At 39.1% G+C, this 23,210-nt stretch overlaps 6 protein-coding genes across 6 annotated transcripts; 2 read left to right on the top strand and 4 right to left on the bottom strand.

Annotated features, from left to right (window-relative positions):
- Window positions 1-321: 321 nt before the first annotated feature.
- On the top strand, window positions 322-891 carry PKNH_1309700 (ATP synthase mitochondrial F1 complex assembly factor 1, putative; the record flags this gene model as incomplete). Its single annotated transcript, XM_002260567.1, has 1 exon — window positions 322-891. The coding sequence occupies one exon, from the start codon at window positions 322-324 to the stop codon at window positions 889-891; it is 570 nt and encodes a 189-aa protein (XP_002260603.1).
- A 37-nt stretch (window positions 892-928) lies between these two features.
- On the bottom strand, window positions 929-2,623 carry PKNH_1309600 (conserved protein, unknown function; the record flags this gene model as incomplete). Its single annotated transcript, XM_039113506.1, has 7 exons — window positions 929-972; window positions 1,100-1,134; window positions 1,501-1,545; window positions 1,665-1,690; window positions 1,799-2,002; window positions 2,140-2,421; window positions 2,582-2,623. 7 exons carry the CDS (start codon window positions 2,621-2,623, stop codon window positions 929-931), a joined length of 678 nt encoding a protein of 225 aa, XP_038969886.1.
- A 1,100-nt stretch (window positions 2,624-3,723) lies between these two features.
- Window positions 3,724-5,073, bottom strand: PKNH_1309500 (porphobilinogen deaminase, putative; the record flags this gene model as incomplete). The annotated part of the gene is made up of 1 exon (XM_002260565.1): window positions 3,724-5,073. The coding sequence occupies one exon, from the start codon at window positions 5,071-5,073 to the stop codon at window positions 3,724-3,726; it is 1,350 nt and encodes a 449-aa protein (XP_002260601.1).
- Window positions 5,074-5,866: 793 nt separating this feature from the next.
- On the bottom strand, window positions 5,867-9,268 carry PKNH_1309400 (cGMP-specific 3',5'-cyclic phosphodiesterase alpha, putative; the record flags this gene model as incomplete). Its single annotated transcript, XM_039113505.1, has 3 exons — window positions 5,867-6,670; window positions 6,862-8,981; window positions 9,244-9,268. The coding sequence occupies 3 exons, from the start codon at window positions 9,266-9,268 to the stop codon at window positions 5,867-5,869; spliced, it is 2,949 nt and encodes a 982-aa protein (XP_038969885.1).
- A 1,959-nt stretch (window positions 9,269-11,227) lies between these two features.
- On the bottom strand, window positions 11,228-13,459 carry PKNH_1309300 (cytosolic iron-sulfur protein assembly protein 1, putative; the record flags this gene model as incomplete). The annotated part of the gene is made up of 1 exon (XM_002260563.1): window positions 11,228-13,459. The coding sequence occupies one exon, from the start codon at window positions 13,457-13,459 to the stop codon at window positions 11,228-11,230; it is 2,232 nt and encodes a 743-aa protein (XP_002260599.1).
- A 4,583-nt stretch (window positions 13,460-18,042) lies between these two features.
- PKNH_1309200 (C2H2 zinc finger protein Zfp, putative) lies at window positions 18,043-22,530 on the top strand (the record flags this gene model as incomplete). The annotated part of the gene is made up of 1 exon (XM_002260562.1): window positions 18,043-22,530. The coding sequence occupies one exon, from the start codon at window positions 18,043-18,045 to the stop codon at window positions 22,528-22,530; it is 4,488 nt and encodes a 1,495-aa protein (XP_002260598.1).
- Between the last annotated feature and the right edge of the window lie 680 nt (window positions 22,531-23,210).

The raw sequence follows: 23,210 nt of genomic DNA, 5'->3' as shown, positions 1-23,210 counted from the left end.
TTTAATTATTCATAGCAGAGATTGAGCCACATTAATATGTAACAAAGAAAAAAAAAAAAAAAAAAAAAAAAAATCCATTTCCGCAGAGCAAACGTGAAAGTAACATATAACTCCGTTAATGCGGATGAACCAAGGATGATATGACTTGTTTCGGGGATACAACCTTTTACCCTTGGACTAGAATGCATTTTCATCACGCGACGGTGAAAAATGAGAATGGGAAATTTTAGAGGCGCCCCTCCATTGTGAATGAGCAACCTCTCCTTCGCTGCAGTCACAAACCGCACACAGAGGAAAGTACGAAAGAAACTAAATAACATCATGCTGATGTGTACAGGAAGGAAACGGTTTTATTTTTCGCTCCCCAGCTCAAGGGCGTTAAAAAATATTGTAAAGTTACCTCTATTGGAAAGAGAAGATAAGCAAAAAATCATACACATATGGAAGGAAAAGTACCAAAATGACAAATACGTCGTGGCAGATCATATAAGTATAAGCAAATATGAACAGATTAAGAATAACTGCAAAAATAACTCCCATTTTATTATTCCACAAAGGAACCAAAATGGTTACATAAATTTTTATTCGCAATTTATTGACAACAAGTTGCTATTCATAACAACTCTAGGAGATTACAATAAATTCAGGGAAAAATCAACGCCATATGTAACGTTGCATTTTTTTGATGAACTGAAAAATAGGGAAATTATTTTAACAAAATTAAACATCGTAAATAACGTAATTACAAAAAATCAAGCCATTAAATTTTACAATTATATCCTGGCCTTTTATTCCGACGCGAATTATTTTACATATGTGTGCAAATTTAACAACGACAGCAGAAATTTTCACTACGATGCGTTTATTGAAAAATTTAAGCACATGTTTTGAAATCGTTTCATTGTCTGATGTGGCTTCTCCATAATTCTCACTTATTCATTCGTCGTATATCATCCCAGGTGACATATTTTCCTGCATGTGTGGGGAAATTGCATAAATTTGCATTACTCGTGCGTTGTGTGGGTATTCCTTTACTTCCACTTTTTTCCGCACACGTGATTTTTTTTTTTTTTTTTTTTTTTTTTTTTTTTTTTCGTACCTTCGCTTGGCTCCTTCAAAATGTAGGAATTTTGCCTACGAAGAATAAAAAGACGCGATGAATGTGTTTTTGTGCCTAGTGTGTATGACGAAATGGTATGCCCGTGCTATGTTACACCCACGTTGGGCACGCAATTATAGAGGCATATGTGTACCAACACACGCATATGTACATATATTCACGTACATGTCGGAGCAATGGACATGCTTTCAAGAATTTTTTTCTAATATTTTTATCATGTGTTTTAATTTTTCATCCGTGCAAACTGACAAATCTTTGCATCTACAAAGAACATTTTTTAAGGGTCCCATGATATGTACATTGCACACAAATGTCTGGGGGTGGAGTAGCATAAACGGGAGTACAAAACACGGAGGGCTCGTGTCCATCGCGAGTTGTACCTTTCGAAGTCGTCACTCATCTGTTCATTCAGAAATGTTTCATTTCTGCGGGGGTGGTGAAATAAAGGTGTTAGCAAAGCTGTTGTGCGTTTTTTTTCTGACGCACGTGGGTATAAGCGTACATGCATACGAGCATCTTTTCTTTTTTTTCTTCTTTGGCTTACAAATCTTGAGCAAAGGGAACATTCGTCTGCAGGGGGGGGAAAAGGCATTTTCGCGATTTGTATATATACGAAATCGTTCACGCAAATACAAGTGTTCATATTCATGGAACCACTTCTGGTGCGAAGGAACTTACATTGTTCATGGATGGGGTGTCATCATGTATCTGCGTCTGTCCGTCATCATACAGGTTCTTGGAATACGCATTCGACGTGCTCGTACTGTCCAATCTGTTGGCACTTCCGATGGATGGCGCTTTTCCAACATCGTCCTTCACATTCAAGATATCATTCATTACTTCTCTCGCCTTATCAGTCATGGTGGTCTTCTCCGTCAAAATCTTTTAAAGGAAAAAAGGTGAAAATGTTGCGTGGCGTGGAAGAGGTTCACAATAATCATTGCAGCTGATGGGCGCAGATGCCTATGTGTGTGAATTTACCCCCTCGTGTGTAAATGTACAAATGATGTGCAACTCACCTCCATGTAGGCCTTCCGCCTGAAAATTTTATTCACCACCATGGAGGTATACATGCCCAAGGAAAAGGTTAAAAAAAATCTGGACATGGGAGTGAAAAATTTGTTGTTCCTTTTGCAAAAAAAATACACTAAAGATGCATTTATAATCCCAGTTCCTATACTATAATTTGCACATTTGTAAAACTTCTTCTTCTCTTCCTTGTCCAAAATATATTTATTTTCGATCATCCATTTGCTCATGTTGTATTCGAATATTCTCCACTGATGTTCCTTCATATCGACCTGGTTAAACGTGTGGTATGAGAAAAAAAAAAAAAAAAAAGTAAGGGGCATATACATAAGGTAAAGATTGTGAACATGTTGATATGCTATTTTTCTCTCATCCGCATATAGTCATTTTTTAAATTTGCATTGATTCAGATGATCATGTAGGCAATTTTACCTTGACCTGGCCGCCCCCCTTGTCATTCTCCATTGTGCTCATTCCCACCTAGACAAAAGAAATGGTCCTCACAAGAGGATTCTTTCGCATGAATGAAGTTTACTTCGAGGTTAGCGCGCAGAGTTGTTAGCTTAACTCATCTTTTGAAATGAAAAAGGCAACAAAGGGGGGGAAATGGGGTATTCGTAATTGGAGGGGGAAATACATATGTCCCCTTTATGTTTACAAAAGGGGCATTGCGTTCCCTTTAGTTGTACCTTTTTTTTTTTTTTTTTTTTTTTTTTTTCTCCCTTTCCATATTTATATGGAAGCGTTAAGTACTAAGAAATGGCTGAATTTTTTCCACACTTCAAAATGAATAACTTTTTTGTAGCCAGGGAAAAAAGGTACAAGAGTAACGAGGTTAATTATTACGCACTTTTTGTGTGCCCCTCTCGCGGTAGTTCTCGCTATGCTCACATTTTTATTCACCTATCCATATGAAGATATTTTCTCTGACCCAATTCCGTTCATTCGGTGCGGGTACCACATGGATATCCTCCCCCCATGTGGTGTTCTTCCATAAGGCAGAAATATCATAAAACAGAATGGCCTTTCACATACCTTTGGATGTTACATGTGCTCGCTGGTATATTCACATTGGTATCTACACGTATATTTACATAAGTCGCAAGTAACGGTTTAGCCAAACTGTTACTGGTGCCCGAGGGCGGGCACACATTTCTGCTAATAAATGTTTCTACTGGAGGAAGGCAGAAAAAGGTCTTACAAATCTTTATGGAGCCAGAAAAAAAAAAAAAAAAAAAAAAAAAAATGTACACAATTTGCAAATAGTAAGGGGCGCAGAACATTTAAGCATGCACGAAGGAATGCCCTCAATTTGGATATCTACTTAGGTCAACACCTTAGGAAAACAAGATGAAGTTCTTTCTTTTATATTCCCACGCGCATCCCCTGCCACGACGTATCGGATGGTAGGAACAAATGGACAAAAATACTCCCCTGCATAATTGCAATTGCAAATTAAATGGATCATTTGTCTTAACAAGCCTTGTGCTATCCCATCGGAAGGAGACTCTTCAAATGGAAGGAAACCGTTCAGTTGAAATATTTTTTAACTTATTTTGTGTACACATAAAATGTTACGCATAGTATTGGGCCGCCTCTTCCCTGATTTTGTTAAATCTGTGCGTCCCAATTTTTTCCTTCATTTTTGTGGCCGCCATTACAGCAATTTCATTATAGCTTTCGACCTTCCCAACTTCGCGAACGTGATATTTCTCCCTTCCATGGATATCATTAATCACCGCATTGAAGACAATTTCTCCATTTACAATTTTTGCATATCCCCCAATTGGCATCATGCAATTTCCTTCGATTTGATACAAAAAGGACCTCTCTATATTTGCCATGATTTGTGCCTTTTCATCATTTATATTTTTCAGTACATCAGAAATGTACTTATCACTTTTGTGGGATGACACAGCGATAATTCCCTGACACAAGGCAGGGTAAATAGTTCTCTTGTTTATTTGCTGGATGTGTAAAGAGGTCAAATTGATTTCCGTGTTGTTGTAATTAATTAGGAAGTTTTTTGGGGTTACTTTATTTTTCCCCCCAATTATATTTCTAATTCCCTTTTTGGTTGTTAATCTTTCCAGTCCACACTTCGCAATGATTATAGCGTCGTATTGCCCATTACACAGTTTAGCAATTCTTGTGTTAATATTTCCCCGCATATTCTTTACTGCTACGTTTTTATATTTGTATTTAATTTGGCTGGACCTTCTGAGGGAAGATGTCCCGATGGTTGGTATAAAATTGTCGTAGTGATCACCTTCGTAGTTGTCTCTCTTCACATTTTGGTTAATCACTCTTTGGCTCATTCCTTTGGGCTGATAACTTCCCTCCTCCATTTTATTTGCCATCTTCATTTTGTTCATATCTTCCAAGGTGCCATATTTTACCGATAAGAAGGCATCATTTATTGTGTCTCTTTTTAGGAAGCAGGATAGTTGTACTTGTTCTGGTAATTCCATCGGAACGTCCTTCAACGAATGCACACAAATGTGAACTTTTCCTTTTATTAATTCCTCATCCAATTCTTTTGTGAATATTCCTTTCCCTCCAAAAAGATCAACCTTTTGATCCAAAATATTATCCCCCATTGTTTTGATAGACTTCAAAGTGATTTTCACATTTTTGTTAACTTTTTTAAAATATGCTTCAAGTTTTGTTCGAACCTTTTCCGATTGTTTTATTGCTAGTGGGGAGTCCCGAGTGCCTATAATTATTTCCTTCCCAACAAAAATGTGTGGTGTTTTTTTTTTGCAACTTTTACCTGTGCAGACATTTTTTCGTACATTTATTCTTTTGCTTTTCCACAGTCTCCAATTATGAACCGGGATAAAGCCGCTTGTCTTTAAGTGGACATGTCTGCACATATAGGTGGAAAGGGGTGCCCATAACAAAAGGGAAGCTAACCAATGCATTCTTGTCTTTCTGGTGAGTATATATGTATTGTTACCAACTGATCAGTTTTTTCTTATGCCTTTCCCCCCACATACACACATAGTAACAAATGCAGCTGTTCGTATGGATTCTCGTCTTTATGCTTAAAATGGAGCAATATTTTTTTTCAACAAAGGGAGGGAGCTACTTTTGCTCCTAATATTTTCATTTCGAATGGCTATTAAATGTGGGAAATTTTTTCCTCCTCGATAAGTATATAGAGGAGTAAAAAAAAAAAAAAAAAAAAAAAAAAAAAAAAAAAAAAAAGTGACAAAAATCACAAAAATGAAACAGCAGCGTTGAAGAGGACCTACCAGCTTGGTTCTCCCCAAAATGAACAATTGCCACCACTTCTGACGTGTGCGAATAAACCAATGTGGTACTCATTCCAAGTGGTAGACCATTTTTTTGTTCCCCTTGCGGTGGATATGTGCACGTTCACACAGACGGCAACGTTCTTTATAGAGATTGTGGTTGCTTACAAGTGAAGCGAAGCGGATAAATTTTAAAAAGGGGACCCCCCCAGATGGAAAACAATTTGTCAACTGGAGAAAGTCACTGGGTTGTAGAAATCGACCGATTCGTTTCAATAAACAAAAAAAATAAATAAAATAATAATAATAATAAAGTAAAATAACACAGTGGTGAAGTAACAAAGTGGTGGATTAAACAAGTGGTGAAGTAACAAACTGACAAATTAACAAAGTGAAGGAGTAACGAATTGGAGAAATAGCAACGCAGTGGCGTGATGACTTCGGGGCGACGCGCCCCCGCTCACACAAATTTTAGCAGCTTAATTCTGCCCATTAAATTTTCATCTCTGTACTTGTCGTGCAGTCCCAGACTCTTTTGGTTATTTTTTCTCTTCTCCCACTGCTCTATATTATTCTCGATGGAGCAAATGCAGTGATTGTAAACTTCATCATTTTTCGAGATGGAATTTAATTCACTAAAAAGAGGAATACACAAATGCTTCAGGAATCCAATTTGCGAGTTGGATAACTTATCAATAGAATTTATATCACATAAAAAACTGTTAGGCATATTTAACGATTTTTCTAGCAAGCCCTGTAGGTAGAACTCCTCATTAATTTTTAGTGTCCATTCGTAATGTTTATTCCAATCTAATGTTGCATGCCCAATATCTGCTGCCTTCAAAATGAGGGAGAAAATTTGCCATATCTGTTCACTTGTTAAAATGTCTAAGTCGATAAATTCTTTGGATGTGCGAAAGTTGGAGATGTACTCGAAATGGTTTTTCATGTCTGTTGACAAGATAGCCCTAATGATATTTTTTTTGCAAGTCATAAAAATGTTGTATGGATAATTTTCGAAAATATTACAATTTTTTTCCTTCAACGTTTTGAAAACGATAGAGCAATGATAATTTTCGAGCACACTGTTGTCATTGTATGTTAGTGCTATGTTGTTTTCAGAGTTGATTAAAAAGTAGTTGTTCAGCCCCGGATGGCCCACGTCGTGGCACAGGGAGGAGACGTGCAAGCAGAACTCGTCGATGGCTGGTATCTTGTGATTGATGTCCAGGAGGAACAGCATGCTCTTGCTGAAGTGCGCGACCTGCGGGGAGATGCAAAGGTGTTTTAAAAGGCCTTACCACATGTGTGTAATTATGCGCGTGCATGCAGATATGTAGATAGGTGTGCGTATATATATATACGTATGTACGTGCGTGTCTCTTCCCTGAGGGGGCTCGCGTATAGTTATATGACGACAGAACCGCTGAACAATCCCCTGCAGGACCGACTCACCTGCGCGGCGTGCAAGCTGTTGTGGTAGGGCACATCGTTGTACAGAGAGTACATCTTCAACAGGAAGTTCTTCAGCTTCTCCTTGTCGAAACTCGCCTCTAAAACACCTAGCGGATACAGCAGCTTATATCCAATGGAAATGAAGACATTGCGCTTGTACAAATGTTCAATATCGGATTTCCATTCGAAGGAATAGTTGTGCTGTTCTTGAAATTTGGACGATAACAATGAATGAATATTTGAAAATGAATTAAATGTTTTCTTCTTAAGACTTTGAGATAAGTAAAATTTACATTCATCGTTTTTTTCGCAATAATTATTTTCGATTTTATCCATACACCACATGTTGTAAACTCTCTCAAATTTTCTATACTTGCATATTTGTACTTCGTTTAGATTTTGCGTTCTAAGGATATTTTCACACATTTTTATTTTTTCTCTCATTTTTCTTATTTCTGATAATTTTTTTTCATTGGCATCTTCCTCCAGCTTCTTCATATGATCCAGCAAGTATTTTAGATTGTTCAAAATATCTTCGATGGGGGAAGTGGGTGTGGTGTTGTCGATGGAGAAGTACTTGGTCATGTAATGCCGCGCCATCTTCCTGCGGTCTGCCTCATAGGCATTTTCTTCGCTGTCCGTGTTTTCCCCTTCTTCCGTATTTTCTCCTTCTTCTGTGTTTCCTCCCTCGTCTGTATTTTTTCCTCCTTCTGTGTTTTCATCCTCGCTTCTGTTATTCCCCTCATGCCTGTTCTCTTCACCTTCGTGCCTTCCCATGAAGGAAGCTCTGTCTCTCTTCTCAAATCCATACTCATAGAAGAGGGAAAATACAAGCACGAACAGGGCGAAGCAAAACAAGACAACCACATCGTTGTAAGGAAAGTGCAGGTAACCGTAGGAGTACACACAAAGAGTAAACACACAGAGGATACAAAAAAGGGAGAATTTAAAGCTTAGCGCAAAATGGTAAAGGATCATGTAATTTTTTAAGGAGCACAGTACGCATAGATATGTACAGCTCATGAAAATGACGATCGAGTGTACGCTGGACAAACCTACTTGCTCCTCTTGCTGTATCTGCTCCTTCTCACACTGGGGTGGATTAAAATATATTGCACGTGTAGACTCCGCCACGTTCATAGCCACAGACGGAGGAAGAATGTGGATCAGAAGAAGATTAAATAAAACTCGAAGTGATGCAAACAGGTAGGACGAGTTGTAAAAATAAAGAGACACTCTCTCTATGCAATTCGAACTGAAAAAAAATATATAAATGACAAAAAAGGAGAAATAAAAAATATCCAAGAGTAGCTTACACACGTTCAGGTATATTACTCCTTTCCCCACAGTATGCTTAAAACTGAACACACCAAAATGCAAAATGAAAAAATTAACCAACGAGGTTAAAATCATTAACGTTGAGTATACAAACATTTTGAAGGGAAAGGAGGCGTAAAATTTGTCCATGAATGCCTCTTCAGACGAAGCGTTTGTGAAGATCAGCAGGGGGGTTATTTCGTTCCAGATGCTACCATTGCCATTATTGAGTCGGTTCCTTTCCTGAAGAGAGCGAAATGGACTTGCAAGCAAATTTAGCACTTTATAGAGAAATGATCCCCCATGTATTTTCCCCTTTGATAAAGAATCCTCAGATTGAAAGTTGAAATTACTCTCATCAGACAGCCCTTTTTTCATATGAGGAATAAAGTTGGGGCTATTTCTCATCGTTCCAAGACGGTTGGCGAAACCACCTCGAGTGCTGGGACTGTTTCCATAAGAACTGGTTTTATAGCTTCTCCTCTTCAGGTCAGAAAAATATTTCATGTACTTTTTCACGAAGCAAGTAAGTTTTGAATTGTTTCTGCGAACGCAGTTGTGGTACTCCGACTCGGATCTCCGTCTCGCCTTGTCCTTCATATTTAACCATAAATAGTTCTTCCCATTTTTAACAGGACTTTTTTTTTTTATTTTAAATGAATATCCATGAAGTAGGGATGCAGTATGCTTATCCTCTTCGTCGTATTTCGTTTCTCCCCGTTCGTACGCCTCGAACGATCTGCTAAAATCCTTTTCTGAATTATATCTTTTTCGCAGAATCTGTGTGTCTTCTCCGGGACCTTCTGAAAAGGGGGCAATATGGATGTAAGGGCGTGAGTACACATGGCTTATTATTATTATGCATGTATGTTTGTACGTATGTATGTTTGTACGTATGTATGTACGTATGTATATATATGTGGGTTTGTTGGAGAGAGCTATATGCACGTCTGCATATTTCTTTCTCCCTTTTGCGATTTCGCCCCCTTGTGGCGTTTCCTCTACAAAAAGGATCATCACTGGAAGGGAATTTTTTTTTTTCTTTTTTTCGTTTATCTTAGTTACCTTCCTTGTCTATTTTTGTTTCCATTTTGGACGACCATAAAAGGAAACCTGTGTCAGCTTTTTTTTTTTTTTTTTTTTTTTTTAACATATACTAGTGATTTGTTGTGACAATGGAGTTGCTTTCATCCGTTCCACTTGTCCTCGTTCCTCTTCCGCTTTATTTTCCTATGCTTGCCTTCGCCGGTTTGTTATTTCCACTTTTTGCATTCACGTACACATGCAGTTGCGCTGTGGGTTCATTCATTCCGTTATTTAAGAAAAAAAAGAAAAAAAAGAAAAAAACGAAAACGTGAGCATGAGCATGAGCATGTGAGTGGGCATCAACGTGGACACGATTTAGTTTACGTCGCAAAATGTAGAAGGCGTGAGACAATGCTTTCCCTTTCCTTTTCGCGCGCGGGCTCGCAATTTAAATTGTTTGCCCTGTTATATATGCCCCACTTCCAACCGGGTTTTTTTCCTGTGAAAAAAAAAAAAAAAAAAAAAAAAAAAAGAAGCAGCAAAATGCAAATTTGACGCAGCGGAGAATGTGTACACATGAAGACTAGCCCCCCCATTGAGCGGAAATTGAGCGGTCGCATCATTTGGCTCTCTCTGATTGTTCCTCTCGCTTTTTTCTTTTCTTTTCTTTTTTTTTTCTTTTATTCCCTCTTTTGCGCGAACATTGCATGCAGTTGTTGATCTTATTTCTATTCTCGCAAAAAAAAAAAAAAACACTCTCGCAAAAGTTTTAAATAGAGAAAATACACTCTATGCGAAGCCCCACTCTTGGCACTCAGAAAACATGTACATATCACACCCATGAGTAAGCACCAAATCGTCCCCTATCCAGTGTCATTTTGTTAGGAGCATAATTCAAACCATTTTGGTACGTCCATTTTGAGGTGAAATTGTAAGCGAATTGTACTTCCCATTTTTGTAGACACCTGCAATTGACTACATGAGGCGCATGTTGTTAATCCTAAAAGTGAAATTAAAAAAAAAAACAGAAAAAAAAAAAAGAAAAAAAGTACAGTCTGGGGAAACATTGCACATAGTAGGAAAGCCATTCCATTTTCTCGCCGCTTCTTCTCAGGGGAGGGGTGAAGGGACGCAGGAGAAAAAATATTTGAGGGTGTAACAAAACTCCCTGTGCGGGGGCATAGACCTGCACGAATTGACCATTAATACTTTCGCCGGTGAGATAGATCATCAGAGGGGCATTGCCCAACGGACGAGCCTTTTTACAAACGTTAAAGCGAATGGAGGAAGAAGGGAACAAGTGTATATTTGCACTTTCCCACTGGAGAGAAAATTACGTTCCTGGGTTAACCCCCTCGTGCATCACTTTTTACCATTCTTACTTGAATCACCATGGAACACCCATCAAGGTGACATAAAAACGGGGAAACCCATCGAAATTAAAAATTTTAATGCGTCCGTACAAGGGGTAAAAAAACTGATCACAAATCATATGGCTTTTCCAAGTAATAAGCACATTTCACGTGACAAAAAAAAAAAAAAAAAGAAAAACTTTGCCATACTCACTGGACATAAAAATATGTGTGTTAAGTAGCGTAATTGGTGAGTTGACCGATACAAATTGTCTTCGGCATAGGGCGTTTCTGCCGATATGTGCTTAATACGTGCATACACGCATATTCACACATATACAGATATACATACCTTCGCCCTCCTGCGAGTCCACCTACGAGCTTGTGAGTTATGGTAACAGGGTGGGTTGCAGGATATTATAGCGTGTTGGTTCACAAATGGGGAGACAAAAAAAAAAAAATATATATATATATAATATATGGGCAGACACGAAACAGCTGGCAGGGAAATGGTATAAAAATGGGGAGGGGGGCTTAAAAAATTCTACTAGGAGGCCCCAAAGGTGGTTAAAATGGGTTAAAAAAATGTCATTTCTTTGGGGTACAAAGAAGTGCATCGAGAACACCATAAGGTGGGTGTATGCCCCTAGTCCAGGTTACTGTTCTCCGCTTTACCCCTTCGTGTACTTCCATATGTTAATAACGCAGTCATCGCCGGCGGTGGCCAACAAAAAGTAGTCCTGGTACTTCTGAGGGCACCACACGACACAATTGACATCACTCAAATGAGCATTTTCGATATTCTCTATCAAATTCCACGTATCCACTTTTTTCTGAAATATTTTCAAAGAGTTGTCAAAGGAGGACGCCGCAATTAAATCCTCGTACGAGTTCCAGTCCAGGTAGCTAATGCTTCTCTTGTGGTATCCTTCTATCACATGTTTTATTTTCCAGTCATCGAACGATACATTTTTTAAATCTTTTTCTTTGTCACTAAGATTTGGAATTATGTTCATAGAGGAGATGTTGTTTTCTGATATTGGGTTACTCGTTTGTTGTTCGTCTTGCGTGGTGGTACATCCACTTTCTTTGTTAGTCTTTTCCTCGTTGCTCAATTTTAACTCTTCGTTTTCCTCGTCCTTGTGCGGCATATCTTCGTCTTGTGTGTTGGGTCGATCGACTCCATCTTTGGACACCTTAGAGGTGCACTCGTCGTCCTTCGGTTCGTCTTTCGTTCCATCTTTCGTTTCATCTTTCGTTTCATCTTTCGTTTCATCTTTCGTTCCATCTTTCGTTTCATCTTTCGTTCCATCTTTCGTTTCATCTTTCGTTCCATCTTTCGTTTCATCTTCCGGTTCGTTTTCCTGTTCGTTTTCCTGTTCGTTTTTCGCGATGAGATGTGCCCCACTTGGGGATTCCTTTTCCGAATCAGCTCCTTTATCCTCTCTCTTCTCAGCCGAAGTATCACCCAGTGCACCTGCCCCTTCTTTCCCCCCTTCCATATCAGAGTACTTGTAAACAAATTTGAAAAGGCCATGATCGAAATACAATGGGACAAAATTATTCTGCACAACTACCTTCAAGGCTGTCCTCACCTCTTTCTCTTCCTTTGAATAATCTAATATAGAGAAACTGGATGGACCATCGGAGGATTTCTCACCAGCCCCTTGGGTCGTCGGTTTTCTTATCTTTCGAAACAGTTTTGCTGTTCTATCGAGAAAATTTCGTTCGTTGGATCCCTTTCCATGTGCACTGCTCTTACTATTATGGTTACTATACCCTCGGCTATCATTTCCGAATACCTTCTTCACCCCAGTGGCAGTGCCCCCTATTGTGTTATTCGGCTTATTTATAAGCGCGCACAAGGAGCTTTCATTTGATGATTTCCTTCCTTCCTTTACTACATGTTCGTAGAGAAAAGGGTATTTGTTTTTATTGTACCAAACCTTTTTTTCACTCTTCCATATTCTTATAGATTTATCATCTGAACAGGTTGCGAATTCAGAACCATCAAAATTGAATGCAACACACCACACCACAGATGTGTGTTCATTTAGGGTCTGTACGCAACTCCACTCGCTTATTTGTTTATTCCAAATTTTTAAAGAGTTATCATACGAAAGCGAGATGAATGTGTTTTCGCTGAGAGGGCACCAGGCGACGAATTTTATGTCTTCGGAATGCCCCGTTAGATAAGCATCAAAGTTGAAGTCGAAGTCGACGTCCAATTGGTTATTGGATTTTGGGGGCTCTGCATTCGTCTGCTCATCCCCATGGTTGCTACATTGTGCCTCCGTCTGCACGACATTCTGTGAATCCTCTTTTACCTGTTCCTCGTTTTGCAGCTCGTTTGTGAGTATTTTCCCCCCCTTTGTAGCGCTAGCATCGTGCTTGTCGTCTTCCTTACTGACTTCATCCGTCCTGGCGTGTATCCATATGCTTTTGTCTCTTCCGCAGGTTACTATGTACTTGTTGGTGGGATGGATTGAGGCACATTTAACCTCCTTTTCGTGCCCCTCCAAAGATTTGTAAAAAACCCATTTATCATTATTATTTTTTTTATAAATAGAACATTTCGAATCAAAAGATGCAACAACAAAGAAGCTTCCATCTCGAGAAAATTCAATATGCCTAAGTGATTTCTCATGATTTGTTTCTATAATATCATATATATCAAATTTTATGTTGCCTGATTTGTGTGTGCCTTCTCCGAACATTTTAAATTTCTTCCAAACTTTATTGCTTTCACTTGTTTTTTTTATTTTGTCTTTATTTGTTTTCATCCATATGGTTATATATTTGTCTGCTCCTACAGACGCCAGGAAATTTCCATCAGGGCTCCAACAAATGCTCCATATTCTTCTCTTGTGATTTTCCAGATTTACCACAAATTCGATTGTCATTTTGATGGTTTCCTACGTTCCCCTATGTAGTGTAATTATTGTAATGGTTGATGCGCAATTGGCTCTGTCCGCTCGGCCTCTGCGCTACCTATACTTGGATACTTCACTATAACAGATCGTAGGCCACTCAATTAAAAAGGAGAGCAACCCTTCCTTGTGACACTCCGATGTGCATGCCCCAGTGGGGATTATCAGTTAGCAACCCAAGTTGGAAATTCGCAAAAAAAAAAAAATTAAAGTGGTCTTAAAAAAGGGCGTTTAAAAGATGCGCACAGAAAAAAAAAAAAGGGGGGGGAAATGGGAAAGGTAATTCCTTCCTGAGATGTACACTTTGTCACACTTGAGCCAAATTCAAAGTAATATTCGCGTGAGCGAAACTGTTTGAAATATTTCCCACTTGGGGAAATCGCCAGAGCGGATCAGCATACAAACATGCATATGTATTTCCTTTCAAGTGGGTCAAATATATCGATGAAACATCGTACCATTCCTACCGTTCTTGGACAGGTTGCAAGCAATTCATATGCGCTAAAATATACCCCTTCCGGAGGAGCAAAGTCAAAGGCGTGTTACTAAATGTATGGGGGCATATAAACATAAACACAATCATAGCGCTGCTTAAACATGATCGTTCCACTAGCCATATTTTATCAGCTGTACATTTGGGTTACACCTCTTCAAAAGTTTAGCTATTATAAAAAGGGATCCGCACAAATACGCCTGGTGTGTGTGTGTTTTTCTGAGGTATTTTTATTTTTACTTTAATTTATCTTAGTTTTTTTTAAAATTACATGTAAAAGTGTGCGCGTCTAAATAGAAACGCATTACTTAGTTCTGTGTTGCGCGGTCTGGGGTTACGCATTTACCAGTTGGATTTGAAACAACGAATGTTTCAATTCTTCCGATGGACAGCTGTCACTGGTGCTTCCATCGCTGGCGCCATAGTGCAGCTGAGTTCGTTACGCTGATGTAACACTGCTTATCTTTTACGTGTGCGTAGTTTCCATTAATGAACATACTACCATTCTGGGGACTCAACTGACCAAAAAAGTATGCATGCGCATATGTAAAAAAGGGACAAATTGGTTTACCATAAAACGGAGGATTTTCACTCGATATGGTATGGTATGATTTTATTTTATTATTTTTTTTTAAATAGCAAACGGTTGCAGATTAAACGGAATTTGTGAGCTAATTAGTAATGTGGGTACAGATTGCAAAAAAAAAAAAAAAAAAAAAAAAAAAAATGTCAACTCTTCGCAGCTGATGCGTTCAATCACATTCGCAACCTTCAACAAAACTGAAAAGTGGTTTTTTCACATTTCAAAAAATTCACGAATTTGTTTGAGTTAAAAATTGGGGGGGGGAAATTTAAAACGAGAAAGCGGGAAAATAAATGTGCGTATTTATGGTACGCATGTACTTTTCCGGCATTGTGATTTGCTCATAAGCATATATATTTTTTTCCTTTTCTTTTTTTTTTTTTTTTTTTATTCCTCTCTGACATTTTTAGCGCTGTTAATTTTTCCTTTTCTCTTTTTTTTTTTTTTTTTTCCGTCCAAACAGTAGTTATGATAAGTAGTTTTAATTTGGAATTATACTGAAATTTTCATATGGCAAAGGGGAAGTGGTTTTTTGGACCTTCACGTCGAACAGGTTATCCTTGCGTAATACGTGTTGCAAGGGAAAGAGGCCCCCCCCCCGGAAAGAGTTTTTTTTAAAGAGGTACAAAATATATATTTCTTGGGAATCCCTTCACATGGCAATATATGACAGATCTGTAAATGTGACATACGGGTAGGACGTGCATACTACGTTAATGGGCATACATTGTGCGCCTTTAAAATGTGCTACTTCTTTCCCTTACGTAGGGGTAGTTACCCCTTTTTCAATAATTAATAGTTAATAATGTGTGCAGGGGCAAAGTGGCCACCAGGAAATGAAAGGTGTGAAAAAAACATGCCATAAGAGAAAACTACGTCCTAACGGATGACACCTAAAATGGTGAAGAAAATCGGGTTGTTTCAGAAAAACTCGGTCGGCTCGTAAGTCACAGTTCCTGCGTACGTTCGCGAATGCACATTTATATGCATGCCTGTTCATAGGTGTACGCACATGAATGCGACACATGTGGAAAGAGGACTAGTTTGAATGCAGAGCATAGGGATGTGCCATTTTTCCATTTGAACTCACTTAGAGACCTTCGTTGCCCGTACGCAAATTGTCGGTCGTTATTTTGTCCTCAGCATAGTGGCGCACGATGGTGTCAATGTGTAAAGGCGATTCTCCGACCACGCGACAGTGTGGAGCCTTTAGCATTCTCTACATGGGAGGAGCATTTCACTTAAAAGGATTTCTTTTTTTCTTTTTTTTTTTTTTTTTTTTTTTTTCTAATTTTCCTGTTTTGATTGACCTTCTCGGTTCCTTTCCTTCACCGCGAGTGCGATTCCTGAACAGCGCAGAGATGCCTTTTCCGTTTATCGGAAAGTGGTAGCATTTACCAACGTACACATAAAGAGAAGAATGTATCATTCCATGTAGTAGTTTTTCACGTACGCGTTGCACATGCATGCCGCGACAAATCGTTAAACCTTAAGTTGAAAGAATAGAGGGCTCTGGGTTGTTTTTTCATCCTTTTTTCATCCTTTTTTCTTTTCTTTTCTTTTCTTTCCTTTTCTTTTCTTTTCTTTCCTTTTCTTTTCTTTTCTTTCCTTCTCTTTCCTTCTCTTTCTTTTAAATATATTTTTTTCTTGCTATTTCATAATGTGGTTCTCTCATTTCAACTGTTACCTGTGGCACAGTTCATTTTCTGTGAAATTAAAACAACGGGAATAAACTTTACAATTCGTTTCATTTTATTTTGTTTGGATTCATTTTACTTTTATCTCATTTTATTTCATTTTACTTTGAATTATCTCCACCTCATTTCATTTTATCTGACCTGATTTCTCTTTATTTTATTTTATTTTATTTTTTTATCTACTTGATTTATTCTTTTTCTCTTTTTGGCGACGAAGCGAAAAGGCGTGGCGAAACAAGGGGGAAAAGGAAGATGGTGGTGAGGCAAAAGATGAACATTTTTTAAATAAAAAAAAAAAATTACGCAAAAAAAAAATATTTAAATAAAAAGAAAAATCTTATTGATACTCCTACATATGAAACAGTAAAATGAGCAGTGTTTTCCAAACATTCCTTGTACATCGTGGAGAAACAATTGTTCGACTATTCAACTGTTGAACTGCTAATCTGCACAGCTGATAAGTTGCTAAGTTGTTCGTATGTACACCGTTTCGCTGGGTCACATTTTTTTGTACGCGCCATTGTGAGTACTTTTGAATTTATATCTCGAGCGATTTTTCCATGACAAACTTTGCGTTTGCCTCACCGCAGTTGCAGAAACAGCTTCCCCCCCCCGTGGAGGGAACGTATGCATGCAATAAGCGCGCGTGGGAGTGACACGGATTCATACGCGTTTCTATTCTCGTACATGTGTAACTACATGAATTATTTCCCCCCCTCCCCCCCCTTCCTTTTTTTTAATCCTTTCTTTTCCATTCACTGCTGAGTAGGCTCACGTAATTATTTCCTTAAGCGCCCTAGTAGCTCTCAATATTAAATATATATATATATATATATGTTTATATGTATGTGCGCATATGTGTGCATACCTTTTTATTGTGGCACTACCCCTTTTAGCGTAATGGTCATACCCTTAAACATGTCGAATTAATGGCCGTAAGGAGAACTAACTAAATTGTTGCATAGGAGAAGCAGACAAAATTTTCTTTTTTTTTTTTTTTTTGAAAAAAAAAAGAAAAGAAATCACTGGACAAGTGCTGTTCTGTGTGGCCCATATATACACATATATTGTGATTACCCCTGCGAACGGGACAGGCAAAAACCGTACACGTTATTTGAGCAGATTGTATGCACGGGTGTGTACGCGAACTAGGACACATTCGGATGCACTGGAAATACATGTACGGACTAGTTGCATATGAACTTCCTTGTCAAATGTCGCATCTCCCCCATCTGTGATTAAGTACTCCCTTTTTCCTTAATAAAAAAAAAAAAAAAAAAAAAAAAAATTATACGAAACCATTTAGCAAAACCGGATAATTACTGCATGTATTTTTTTTTTTCTTTCCCCCCCCATTTTTTGTTTACCACGCGAAGCACACGCGTGACGGGAAAAATTCGAATGATACAAATTTGTTTCGAGAACTTGGACAAAATACAGTTGAAGTAAAGAATAAAAATTGCAGCACATGTAAAAGCATTGTGCGAAAAAATTCGAAAAAAATATTCGTACAGAAATTTGCCATTTCTTTTTTGAAGGAGAAGGCATCAGAGGAAAGGATAATGTCACATGCCAGCGGCGACGAGAAAAAAAAATTGCAGCTTTTTTTCTTTTTGTGTAAGAACAAAAAAGGGGGGAGGGAAAATCTCGTAAACATCTGCCAAAGGATCCCACCCTCTTACACATTACCACATGAGCATATAATATATGCAATAAAAAAAAAATAATAAAAAATAAAAATATAACGTAACATAACAGACGTGACAAAACTTAGAAGTAAAGGATGACCGCGAATTTCAAAAATAGAAGTGCACTTTGCTATCTCGATGAAAATTTGAACGGCAATTCGTACAGCGAAAGTGAAAAAAATTTCCTAAAGAACAACATAAACTGGAACAAAATAAACGTATTAAAATGTAACAAGAAGGAAAATGAACAGTACAGCAGCAGGAGCATCAGCGCCGACATCATTATGGATATACCTAGGGGCAACAACAACCATTCTAACGGTGTGAACTATAACCATACTGACCGTGTGAACTACAACTATGCTAACAGTGTGAAGTACAACAAGGTTAGCATAAATTACGGAAGTGCGCAAAATTTCAATAGCAACTTCTATTCGGGTGATGCAAGTCTAATGGACAGAAGTGTTCTAAGCAAAAGGAAGTACAACCATCTGTCTGAAGAATATGAGGAAAGGAAAAGAAAGCTTTCACCGTTGGATATGTTCCAGGACGCCCATGATGATGATAGTAAATGGGTTGATGATGACGGTGATGGCCACGTCGATGCCGCAGAATGGCACGCAAATCCTAATGAAGACCGCTTTAAAAACAAATACGATTTTCAGTTTGTCCAGAATTATAAAAATGTCTATCTGAATGAAGGCGCAAGCGCCCGTGGGATGGTCCAGGGGAGAATCCCAAAGAAACAGATGCAGCATGTGCATCATATGCAACAGGAGGAACAGGAAGAGGGAGATGATGAGGAGGATGATCATGGGAACGTTCGTGTCAAGAGCCAAGTGTACAAAGATGAGAGTACTAGTGCAGAGCTGTATGAGGACATCCCAAACGCGGACGGAAGCAGGAATAACAAAGTGGAGGGTAAATACCAAATTGATAAAATCTACGGAACGTGCTTCGAAAATATCGAAAATTCGTTTATCCTAACGAAAAAAATGAAAAAGAGGTATAAACATTTTATACAAAATGAAAAGAAAAAAAAAAAAAATAAAAAAGATAGATATATGAACGAGTCAGATGGAAATGTCTATAGAAGTATTCTCGGGGGAAACAGGTTCCCGTGCCCAGATGACATGGGGATGAACTATGCGCTGGAGGAAGAGGAGACAGTGGAGAAAACGTTGGAAGATGAAGTAGAAGTTCAAGGGGAAGAATATTTTAACAATACACCGAAGAATTACCACCCTTCTCGTGAGACCAACGATATGAAGGAAGTTATTGATATTTTTAATGGTGCACATGAAAAGGCCGAAGAGAGGAATAAGTGCAGTGATAGTAAAAATGAGGACACAAGAATGAACGAATTAGACGGTGATTGTAATTACACACGGAATGACGAGCGGAATGACCATTCATTCGAGAGTGGTAGGTTGGGTCAACAACAGAATAGTAACAATGACGATGGCCATAGCGGGGGAGATGTTCACCCGACGGATGCACAATCAATTTTAACAGAACCAGAAAAGGAAACACAATTCTTTACGCCATCCCAAACGGTCGACCCTGGGAATGTCATAAGTACGTTCAAAGATAACGGAGACGAATCGGAGCAGGACCAAGCAGAAGAACATATGAATCAACACACTGTAGACGAAGAGAAGATATCAAGTGTGAGCCCTTACAAGGGAGTTAACATATCCATACCAGAGGAAGAAGTAAATGTGAAGGAAGGAAAGAAGAGAGGAGTGGAGGAAGATGTAGAAACAAATGACAGTAACAGTGAAAATGGTAATGTTCTGAAATCCTTCTATGATTTGAATCATGTGCCAATGAGCGGAAATTCGTTGCAGAAGAGAACTTTGGAAGAGTGCAATGACGCTTCCCTGGAGGAAAAGAGTTTCCCCGTCGTATGTGAGGAGAATAAGAATGTGGAGGACAACGAGATGTTGAATAAGGGAAGGGAGGATGCATCACCAGGTTTAGGTGGCAAAATGGAAGATGCTAATATCAGCCCCGTAGGCCTTTTTGACAAACAGAAGGATGGAATTATGGATCCTGTAGATACAATTAACAATGCTGTAGATTCCTTTAACGAACAGATAAATGAAGGGACGACCGTAGAAAAGGAGAAAAATGAAGTTGGCGAAAACTGTCAAATGAAAGTGGAAGGGGCGAAGGAGAACAGAGAAGTTAATTCGCCATCCACAGTGGTTAAAATCAAACAGGAAAACTGCGAAGAAGATATTAGGAAGGAAGGAATGTTAGCAGACAGTAACGCCAGTACAATGGATAATCTGAAGGAAATTTCTGGAACCGTTGGGATAAAGATGGAGCCATCTAGCCATTGTGAAGAGCATTATGAGGATAGGCAACATGAAGCTTCGCCAGTTCAGGTGCAAAGTATACCAATGGATGCATCTCAGAGTGGAGACGCCGACAAATGTCCGAAAACAGTTGGCGAAAGTGTTAGCAGTGGAACGAGCGGGAAGGATACAGACAGGAGCAGTGGTCAATCAGGTGACAACGGGCAAAGTAAAAGGGGAAGTGTGTTTTATGAAAATATGTCAAGCAAATTTTCTAGAATTTTCGGTTTCTCCTCGAGAAAGGTAAACAATAATGAATCGGACGATGAGTCGGACAGTGAAGGGGAGAGTAGAGACAGGAGAAGGTACAGCGACGACGACAATGAAGAAAATGGGGAGACAAACGAAAGTGATGAGGATGAGCAGAAGGAAGGGAACGAACCGAATGATCCGAATGAAGGGCGCACAGATGAGGCGTCCCATTCGATGGAACAAGCACAAGGCGAGAGTGCCCAAATGGTTAGCACAGCTCAGTTGAAAGATGCCACGGGAGAAGGCGATAAAGTCAACGATGAACATGTCCCGAGTGAAGGAAAACCAGGTGAAGACAATGAAAATTTGCAAACCTATGAAAAGAGGGATAGGAATGATGGGGATGATGGGGGTGATGGGGGTGATGGGGATGATGGGGGTGATGGGGGTGATGGGGATGATGGAAATGGTAGGAATGATAGGAATGATGGGGAAGATGGGAATGGTGGTAATGATGAAGATGATGGTCATGGCAAGGTTGGTGAGAACATTCCTAACAACGTTGGTGAAGGGAGCGTGCCCAGCAGGATGGGAAACGCGAAGAAACCCGTGGGGACGAAGAAAGTTAATAGGAGAAAAATGCCCCGTGTTAAGAGGGAACCCCTCGGCGGAGCCAACTCAGCAGAAATTGAAACAAGGACATGTAACGTGTGCAGTATGATTTTTTCAAACACGAATTTAATGCAAAGACACATGATGAGCGTGCATTCTGATGAAAGGCCATACGAGTGCGATATTTGTCTTAAGCGGTATAAACGAGCAGACCACTTGAAACTGCATCGGATAAAACACGACCTAAATAAAGAGGAGAAGAAGTTTCAGTGTTCCATCTGTCAAATGTTTTTCAAATCGCCCAGACAGTTAAGGAATTGTAAGTTGAAACATATAAGGTATTCCATAGCTAAGGATGCCATCGAGTGGGCCACAAGGGACCAGATGGAAGGCGCTGTCAACGAGGTAGGTAACCATTGGGAGGGTCATTCGCACGAAGGGGAAAACGACAACAATGGTAGGATAGTGCAGAGCGGTGAAGACCAAGCAGAGGGAGAGGAGCACACTGGTGGTAGCGAGAGTGGCACATTGAGGGAGGATGCTACTGCGGAACAGATGGGAGCTGAACTCAGTGTGCAGCAGGAAGAAGTGGACCAACATCAAATGGAAACTCAAGGCCAGGAAGCGAAGACAAAAGAGCGTCAAATTGAAGCTCACGAGGAACAGGAGAATGTAGAAGAGCGACTCCAAGTGAAGAAGGAGGACAGTAGCCCAAATAGAATTTCTGTCGAAATTCGAACGTGCCATGTGTGCAGTATGATTTTTTCAAATAAGAAATTAATGCAAAGACACCTCATGAGTGTGCATTCAGAATCAAGACCATTCAAATGCCACCTATGCGTAAAAACATATAAGCGGTCTGATCATTTGAAGAATCATATTTTAACCCATAAAGATAATAAAGAGAAAATAAAATATACTTGTTCCATTTGCCAGTCTACTTTTGATACTCCCAAAGACTTAAGATCGCACAAAATAAGGCACTACACATGTCCATATGAAAATTGCTCCTACTCCTATTCAACCATCTCGAAAATGAAGTACCATTTGAATAAGCACAAATGTAATCTCTTCTATACTTGTCCTGTGTGTGCCAAAAAATTTCTCATTTATAAGGAGTTCATACAACATAAGAGAGGCTGTTTCGAAAAGAAGTACGTGTGCCTTCAGTGCAACAAAATATATTTGCATTCTAATGGTTACAACAAGCATATACGGAAAGTCCATTTGAATATCATACAGAATTACAAATGTACTGTGAACAACTGCAGCAGGGAATTTTGCTCAGAGTTCAGCTTGAAGGAGCACATAATAAATTTCCATCATCGGGTGAAGCGTTTTTTCTGCGCCAAGTGCAACATGTCCTTTGGCTATAGGAGTTCTTTTCGCCGCCACAACATGAACATACACCCGTGAGGAGAGGTACGAAAACGGTGAGGAAGAGAAGGGGAAGCTGACAACATGCTGAACAAGCTGTGGATGGTACCGCTAGAATAACTCCAGCGCATCGTATTCTTTGGATTTCCCCCCAAACAACCCATTTCTTTCTTTAGAATGAATGAAATGAGCAGTAGTCTTTCTCCCTCCGCCCCACGCCTTCAACATAATGTACAGTACACACTCTACCTACGATAACAAAGGGTGGTGTCCCCCCCCCTATGACATATAAACCTGTTCGCACATCTCAAGCCTTTTCTTACATAATTAAATGATAAGCAGCCAGCTTTAAAATTCCCGTGTTGTGTTATCCCCGCACAGGAACATTGCACCCGGTATTGATAATACCCCCCTGTACAAGCGCCCAAATTTTATTCTTGTACGCTTGTGTCTGATGGAATGGTGCTCCAAAGTAAGTTGCTTGCGCTTTCGCCAGTCATATTTGTATTTTTTTTTTTATCCTTTTATTTTTTTATTCTTATTTTTTATTTTATTTTTTTTTTATTTTTCCCCTTTTTCTTCATTTTAACGAGTTCCTTAAACTGATGACAACCATATATCTATCTCTCCACGGGGAGTATTAGTAGATAATGCTTACCCACGCACGCATGTCTACGCATTGCCAATGCAGATTTGTTAAGCCAACATTTTTTCATTTT

This window comes from Plasmodium knowlesi, assembly GCF_000006355.2.
Source record: "Plasmodium knowlesi strain H genome assembly, chromosome: 13".
Lineage (NCBI taxonomy): Eukaryota > Apicomplexa > Aconoidasida > Haemosporida > Plasmodiidae > Plasmodium > Plasmodium knowlesi.
Note: the sequence above shows the minus strand (reverse complement) of the source record. Positions and strands in the feature narration are given on the sequence as shown.